The following is an 8,260-nucleotide window of genomic DNA, read 5'->3' as shown; positions in this document are numbered from 1 at the left end:
GCGCTGTCCCCGTGCCCCTGTCCCTGTGCCCCTGTCCCCTGCCGTGTCCCCTGCCGTGTCCCCACGGCACGGCGCTGTCCCGCAGAGGACCGGAAGCTCTTCGTGGGGATGCTGAGCAAGCAGCAGGCGGACGAGGACGTGCGGAAGATGTTCGAGCCCTTCGGCACCATCGACGAGTGCACGGTGCTGCGCGGCCCCGACGGCACCAGCAAAGGTGGGGGGACCCGGGGGCGACACCCAGGGCGGGCGGGGTCCCTCGGGGGTCACCGGGGGGTCCCTCGGGGGTCACCGGGGCGGGCACGGGGAGATCTGTGGGACAGGGATGGGGTTAATGGGGTTTGGGGGGTCCAGGGGTGGGGTGGGACGCACAGAGCTCCCTGGAGCTGCCACGGAGCCGATGTCCCCGATGTCCCCGATGTCCCCAGGCTGCGCCTTCGTCAAGTTCCAGAGCCACGCGGAGGCCCAGGCCGCCATCGCCGCCCTGCACGGGAGCCGCACGCTGCCGGTGAGGGACCCGCGGTGGCACCTTCGTCACCGTCCCCTTCATCATCCCAGCACCGTCCTCATCATCACCCCTGCGCTGCCACCTTCATCATCCTCGTCATCGTCCCCTTCATGGTCCCCTTCACCGTCCCCTTCATCATCCTCTTCATCATCCTCTTCATCATCCTTTCATTGTCCTCATCATCATCCTCTTCATCATCCTCCTCATCATCCTCATCATTGTCCCCTTCATCATCCCCTTCATCATCCTCTTCATCATCCCTTTCATTGTTCTCTTCATGGTCCTCTTTTGTCATCCCCTTCATCGTCCTTATCATTGTCTTCATCATCGTCCCTGTCATCATCCTCATCGTTGTCCCCTTCCTGGTCTCCTTCCTTGTCCCCTTCATCATCCTCATCATTGTTGTCACTGTCATCCCTTGTCACCCTCATCGCCCCCATCATCCTCACCATCGCGCCCTTCATCATCGTCATCGTGTCCTTTGATGGATGATGAAGGACGTGACGATGAGGATGATGGGGGCGATGAGGGTGACAAGGGATGACAGTGATGGCATCATCCTCACCGCTGTCCCCATCCTCATCCTCACCGCTGTCCCCATCATCATCCCATCCTCATCCTCACCACTGTCCCCATCACCAACCCCATCCTGATCCTCTTCATCACCTCCACCATCATCCTCACCCCACTACACCCCAACCATCGCCCCATCACCGCTCCCACCCCGTGTGACCCCGAGTGACCCTGAGTGACCCCGAGTGACCCTGACTGACCGCGAGTGACCGCGAGTGGCCGCCGGTGGCCGCCGGTGGCCGCCGTGTCCCCGCAGGGCGCCTCGTCCAGCCTGGTGGTGAAGTTCGCGGACACGGAGAAGGAGCGGGGGCTGCGGCGCATGCAGCAGGTGGCCAGCCAGCTGGGCATGTTCAGCCCCATCGCGCTCCAGTTCGGCGCCTACAGCGCCTACACGCAGGCGGTACGGGGGGCATTGGGGACACTGGGGACACTGGGGGGGACTGGGGGCATTGGGGACACTGGGGACGCTAGGGGCATTGGGGGGATTGGGGGGGACTGGGGGCATTGGGGACACTGGGGGCCCCTGGGGGCACGAGTGTACTGGGGACACTTGGGACACTGAGGATGCTAGGGACATTGGGGGGATTGGGGACACTGGGAGGGACTGGGGGCACTGGGGACATTGGGGGCACTGGGGGGATCAGGGGGAAGGGGGTGAGACCCCCCCAAAATCCAGCCTGAGGTGGTTGGACTGATGGGTGATGGGAGGGGATAGACACCGGGGTGACATCCGTGGGGACGCGCTGGTCCCACGTGCCGGGTGCTGGTGGCACCGGGTCGGGCTCCGGGGCGGTGGTGGCCGCGGTGGCCGCGCGGTGCCAGGCGTGTCCCCGCAGCTGATGCAGCAGCAGGCGGCCCTGGTGGCCGCGCACTCGGCCTACCTCAGCCCCATGGCCACCATGGCCGTCCAGATGCAGCACATGGGCACGGTCAACCCCAATGGGCTCATCGCCACCCCCCTGCCACCCTCCTCAGGTAACGACAGGGGACAGCGGGGACGGGATGGGGACACGGGGATGGGGACACGGGGATGGGGGTACTGGTGGTGGGGGGCAGCAGGGATGAGGACAATTGGGAAGGACACCTGGGATGGGGACACCATGGATGGGAAACACCATGGTAACACCATGGATGAGAGACGGGATATGGGGGGACACCAGGGGTGGGACACCATGGATGGGGTGGGGACACCAGGGGTGGGATGGGGACAGCATGGATGGGATGGGGACACCAGGGGTGGGACACCAGGAATGGGATGGGGACACCGTGGATGGGATGGGGACACCAGGGGTGGGACGTGGGATACGGGGGGACACAATGGGTGGGATGGGGACAGCATGGATGGGACATGGGATACAGGGGGACGCCAGGGGTGGGACACCATGGATGGAAGAGGGACACCATGGATGGGACATCAGGAATGGGATGGGGACACCGTGGATGGGACATGGGATACGGGGGGATGCCATGGATGGGACACCATGGATGGGCCGGGGCTGCTCAACCATCACCGGACCCGTGGGGGGTTCCCCACCCTGCGGGGTCCCAGTCCCGGTGGTGTCCCCGGGGTGTCCCGGGGGTGCCCCGGCGGTGACCGCGCTGTCCCCAGGAACCAGCACCCCCCCGGCCATGGCGGCCACCCCCGTCCCGGCCATCGCGGCCCCGCTGAGCGTCAACGGCTACAGCCCCGTGCCCGCGCAGCCCGCGGGGCCCCCCGCCCCCGACGCCGTCTACGCCGGGGGGGTCCCCCCCTTCCCAGGTGCCCCCCGACCCCCCCCCAGCCCCCCGAGCCCCGCCGGGCGCCCCCCTAACCCCCCCTGTGCCCCCAGCCCAGAGCCCCGCGGCCCCCGGGGACCCCCTGCAGCAGGCGTACGCTGGCATGCAGCACTACACTGGTGCGTACTGGGGCAACGGGGGGCACTGGGGGCACTGGGGGGGGGTTGGGGGGCACTGGAAGGCACTGGGAGTGGGTTGGGGGGCACTGGGGGCACTGGGAGGGGTTGCATGGTACTGGGAGGGCACTGGGAGGGGGTTGGGGGGCACTGGGAGGGCACTGGGGGGCACTGGGACGGGGTTGGGGGGCACTGGGGTGCACTGGGAGGGATTGTGTGGCATTGGGGGCACTGGGAGGGGTTGTGTGGTACTGGGGGGCACTGGGAGGGCACTGGGAGGAAGTTGGGGGGCACTGGGACGGGGTTGGGGGGCACTGGGGTGCACTGGGAGGGATTATGTGGCATTGGGGGCACTGGGAGGGGTTGTGTGGTACTGGGGGGCACTGGGAGGGCACTGGGAGGGAGTTGGGGGGCACTGGGGGGCACTGGAAGGGGTTGTGTGGTACTGGGGGGCACTGAGGGGGCACTGGGGAAACAGAGAGGGGCAGTGAGGGAGCTCTTGATGGGACTGGGGGGAACTGGGAGGTCGTTGGGTGGCACTGGGGTGGCCCTGGTGGCACCGATGTCCTCAGTGACCCCGTGCCCCCCGTGCCCCCAGCCGCGTACCCGGCCGCCTACGGGCTGGTGAGCCCGGCCTTCGCCCCCCCGGGACCCCTGCTCGCCCCCCCGCCCCCCCCGCAGCAGCAGCAGCGTGAAGGTGAGACCCCCCCCAGGACCCCCCAAAATCCCCCGGAGCCCCAAAATCCCCCGGGACCCCTGGAATGTCCTGGGACCCCCCCGGGTATACCTGAGACCCCGCCTGGGACCCCCCAATACACCCGAGACAACCCCCCCAAAACCCCCCAGGACCCTCAGAATGTCCTGGGGCCCTCAAACCCACCCCAGGACCCCAAAACCGGAGCTGTGAACCCAGAGCAGGAGCCAGGTTTTGGGTTGAGAGCCTCGGTTTTGGGGTCCCGGGTTGGGTTTGGGTTGAGAGCCCTGGTTTTGGGGTTCCGTGTCCGCTTTGGGTTGAGAGCCCCAGCTTTGGGGTCCTGTGTTGGGTTTGGGTTGAGAACCCCGGTTTTGGGGTCCATTTTGGGTTTAGATTGACAGCCCCGACTCTGGGGTCCCGTGTGGGGTTTGGGGTCCCGTGTTTGTCGGGTTGGGGGTCCCGTGTGGGGTTTGGGGTCCCGTGTGGGGTTTGGGGTCCCGTGTCGGGTTGGGGGTCCCGTGTGGGGTTTGGGGTCCCATGTCGGGTTGGGGGGTCCCGTGTGGGGTTTGGAGTCCCGTGTCGGGTTGGGGGGCCCGTGTGGGGTTTGGGGTCCCGTGTTTGTCGGGTTTGGGGTCCTGTGTCGGGTTGGGGTGGCAGCCCCAGGTTTGGGGTCCTGTGTGGGGTTTGGGGTCCCGTGTCGGGTTTGGGGTCCCATGTCGGGTTGGGGGGTCCCGTGTGGGGTTTGGAGTCCCGTGTCGGGTTGGGGGGCCCGTGTGGGGTTTGGGGTCCCATGTTTGTTGGGTTTGGGGTCCCGTGTTTGTCGGGTTGGGGTGGCAGCCCCAGGTTTGGGGTCCCGTGTTTGTGGGGTTGGGGTCCCGTGTCGGGTTGGGGGTCCCGTGTTTGTGGGGTTTGGGGTGGCAGCCCCAGGTTTGGGGTCCCGTGTTTGTGGGTTTGGGGTCCCGTGTTTGTGGGTTTGGGGTCCCGTGTTTGTGGGGTTTGGGGTGGCAGCCCCGGCTCCGGGCTCCGGCCGGTTTTGGGGGCGCAGCCCCAGGCGTGACCCCGCTCCCTCCGCAGGCCCCGAGGGCTGTAACATCTTCATCTACCACCTGCCCCAGGAGTTCGCCGACACCGAGATCCTGCAGATGTTCCTCCCCTTCGGCAACGTCATCTCCGCCAAGGTCTTCGTGGACAGGGCCACCAACCAGAGCAAGTGCTTCGGTAGGGACACGGGACCGCGGGGACAGCGGGGACAGCGGGGACATTGGGGACAACGGGGACATTGGGGACATCAGGGACAATGGGGACAATGGGACATGAGGGTATTGGGATATGGGATGGGCATGTGGGATATGGGGGCACTGGGGACATTGGGGACATGGGGACATCATTGGGGACATGGGGACATTGGGGACACTGGGGACATTGGGGACATGGGGGATATTAGGGATATCAGGGACATTGGGATACCAGGGACATCGGGGGCACGGGGACAATGGGGATAATGGGATATAGGGACACTGGGGACATAGGGACATCAGGGACACAGGGACAATGGGGACAGTGGGGATGTGGGATCTGGGGACACTGGGGACATTTGGATGTAGAGACACAGGGACAATGTCCCCAAACCCTCCCCGTCCCTCACGTCCCCCTGTCCCCACGCTGCCCCGCTGTCCCCGCAGGCTTCGTGAGCTTTGACAACCCCGCGAGCGCCCAGGCCGCCATCCAGGCCATGAACGGCTTCCAGATCGGCATGAAGCGGCTCAAGGTGCAGCTCAAGAGGCCCAAAGACGCCAACCGGCCCTACTGAGCCCGGTGAGACCCCCGGGACCCCCGGTGAGACCCCCGGGACACCCCCGGGACAATCCTGGGACACCCCCGGGACAATCCTGGGACCATCTGGGACCCCCAGGACACCCTGGGACACCCCGGGATACCCTGGGACACCCTTGGACACCCCTAGAACCATCTGGGACACAACCCGGGACCCCTGGGGACACCCCTGAAACCCCTTGGGACACCCCAGGACACCCCGGGACAATCCTGGGACCCCCTGGGACACCCCTGGGACCATCTGGGATGCCCCGGGATACCCTTGGGACACCCCCGGGTACCCCTGGGACACCCCCAGGTTCCCCTGGGACACTCCTGGGACCTCCTGGGAGACCCTGCGACACCTTGGGACATCCCTGGGAAAACCCCAGGGGACCCCCTGGGAACTCCAGGACCCCCCAGGACACTCCTGAGACACCCCTGGGACACCCCTGGGACCCTCTGGACCCCCCCTGACCCCCCCAGGCTGGGAGCCCCTGTGCCCCCTGGGAACCCCCCGGGCTGGGATGTACCCCCATTGGGATTGGGGGGGTCCCCGGGATTTTGGGGGGGGCTGGAAGTGCCCTAGGGGGTATTTGGGGTGTCTCCCATGGGGGTTTGGGGGGTCCCAGGGTTTGGGGGGGGCTGGAAGTGCCCCGGGGGGTATTTGGGGTGTCTCCCATGGGGGTTTGGGGTGTCCCAGGGTTTGGGGGGGGGCTGGAAGTGCCCCCCAAACTCCGTTTAACCCCCCCTCATCCCCAAATTTTCCCTCCCCAGGCCCGGAGGCTCCGGAGCAGCACCTTTGGGTGCCCCCCCATTGCAGAGCAGCCCCCCCAAACCCAGCGGTGCCCGGGGGGGGGGGGGGGGGGCTCGGTCCTGCTGGGGGGGGGCCCCAGACCCCCCCACGCTCAGGAAGGATGGACCCCCCCCTCCAGGCCCCACCCGACCCCCCCAGCCCATCCCAGTCCATCCCAGCCCATCCCAGTCCATCCCAGTCCAGCCCAGTGCAGGGTGCCAGTGCCCCCCCCAGCCACATCCACCCCGTTCTTGGGGGGTCCTGCCCACCCTGGGGGGCCCCCAAAAGGAGCCCCCCCCCCCCTTCCCCCCCCAGGGACCCTTCTTGGGGCTTTTCTCACCAAACAGGACCAAAAGCAGCTCCAAACTGGGGGGGGGGGGGGGGGGTCACGGGGGGGTCCTGGGGGTCTTTGGGGGTCCCAAAGGGGGGGACACAGCCCCTCCCAGTGTCCTCCCGGGGGCGCAGCGGGACCCCAACACTGCCACTGCCACCCGCTCCGCCCACAACCTGCCTCAGTTTCCCCTCGGGATGGGCCGGGACTGGGATGGGCTGGGACTGGGATGGGCCGGGACTGGGATGGGCTGGGACTGGGATGGGCCGGGACTGGGATGGGCTGGGATTGGGATAGACTGGGATTGGGATGGGCTGGGATTGGGATGGGCTGGGATTAGGATGGACTGGTACTGGGACTCTCCATTACTGGGATAAACCAGTACTGGGATAGGCTGGCACTGGGATAGGCGGGCACTGGGAAGGATCAGCACTGGGTTGTTCCATCACCTGAATGCTCTGGCACTGGGATGATCCCACACCGGGACGATCCCACACCAGGGTGATCCCACACCGGGATGATCCCACTCTGGGGTGATCCCACACCGGGATGATCCCACACCAGGGTGATCCCACACCAGGGTGATCCCACACCGGGATGATCCCACTCTGGGGTGATCCCACACCGGGATGATCCCACACCAGGAAGATCCCCATGGGGATGCTCCAGCCCTGCTCTGCTCCAGCCCTGGGATGCTCCATACTGGGATGTTCCGACACTGGGACGCTCTGGGACCAGGATGCTCCGATGCCGGAATGTTCCATCACGGGGAACTGGCACGATCCCAGAGCAGAGGATCCAAAGCAGGAGATCCCAGAGCAGGAGGATCCCACAGCAGGATGATCCCACAGCAGGATGCTCCAGCCCTGGGATGGTCCCACACCGGGATGCTGCGATCCCAGAATGTTCCAGCTTTGATTGGGATGCTCCAAGGGATCCAGGACCAGAACGTTCCGACACCAGAACGTTCCGTCAGATGCTCCAACACGGGAATGATCTGACCCCGGAATGCCCCGTGGGACGCTTCGGCACCGGAACGCCCGGGATGTCCCCACTTTTTGGGATGTCCCCACTCCAGGATGTCCCCACTTTTTGGGATGTCCCCACCAGGAGCCGGATGGACACGGAGAGGCCGATCCCGGGAATTCCTGGGAACTCCAAACCAGCCAAACCCAGGGGACAGCGGGAGCAGCCAGAGCGGGGACAGGACCACGGACACGGACACGGACACGCCCGGCCCCGAATCCCGAACCCCAAACGATCCCAAATCCGGGGGATGCCGGCCCCCACCAGCCAAACCGGGGCCGTGCCCAGCCCAGAGCCCCCCAGGCCCCCAAACCCCAACACCCCCAACCAGTGCCCCCCAAAACAGCACCTCAAAACAGCACCCCAAAACAAACAGCACCCCAAAACAGCACCCCAAAACAGCACCCCAAACTGGGACAATTCCCCCCAAACAGCACCCCAAACTGGGCCAGTGCCCCAAAACAGCACCCCAAACTGGGCCAGTGCCCCCCAAAACAGCACCCAAAAACAGCACCCCAAACTGGGCCACAGCACCCCAAAACAGCATCCCAAACCAGTGCCCCAAACTGGGCCAGAGCACCCCAAAAGAGCACCCCAAAACAGCACCCCAAACTGGGCCAGAGCACCCCAA

At 66.1% G+C, this 8,260-nt stretch overlaps 1 protein-coding gene across 2 annotated transcripts; it reads left to right on the top strand.

The window, feature by feature from the left end:
- Window positions 1-62: 62 nt before the first annotated feature.
- On the top strand, window positions 63-6,378 carry CELF3 (CUGBP Elav-like family member 3). 2 transcript variants are annotated; one of them, XR_005259741.1, is made up of 10 exons: window positions 63-214; window positions 426-505; window positions 1,335-1,478; window positions 1,915-2,053; window positions 2,688-2,837; window positions 2,908-2,973; window positions 3,569-3,667; window positions 4,780-4,882; window positions 5,347-5,479; window positions 6,254-6,378. XR_005259741.1 is itself a non-coding variant. In XM_038162047.1 (10 exons), exons 1-9 carry the CDS (start codon window positions 109-111, stop codon window positions 5,472-5,474), a joined length of 1,056 nt encoding a protein of 351 aa, XP_038017975.1. In that variant the 5' UTR covers window positions 63-108; the 3' UTR covers window positions 5,475-5,500; window positions 6,254-6,365. The 2 variants fall into 2 exon arrangements, 1 of the variants encoding a protein (XP_038017975.1); XM_038162047.1 differs by having other exon boundaries at window positions 4,739-4,882; window positions 5,347-5,500; window positions 6,254-6,365.
- Window positions 6,379-8,260: the final 1,882 nt, after the last annotated feature.

The sequence above is a fragment of the Motacilla alba genome, chromosome 25 (genome assembly GCF_015832195.1).
Source record: "Motacilla alba alba isolate MOTALB_02 chromosome 25, Motacilla_alba_V1.0_pri, whole genome shotgun sequence".
NCBI classification, from domain to species: Eukaryota; Metazoa; Chordata; class Aves; order Passeriformes; family Motacillidae; genus Motacilla; species Motacilla alba.
This window is presented reverse-complemented; position numbering and strand designations above follow the sequence as displayed.

Bases quoted from the DNA above. Each gene is read 5' to 3' on its own strand.
- CELF3 (XM_038162047.1), top strand. From the start codon at position 109: ATGCTGAGCAAGCAGCAGGCGGACGAGGACGTGCGGAAGATGTTCGAG. The intron at 506-1,334 runs GTGAGGGACCCG...GTGTCCCCGCAG, and splicing joins ACGGGAGCCGCACGCTGCCG to GGCGCCTCGTCCAGCCTGGT. The intron at 3,668-4,738 runs GTGAGACCCCCC...CTCCCTCCGCAG, and splicing joins GCAGCAGCAGCAGCGTGAAG to GCCCCGAGGGCTGTAACATC.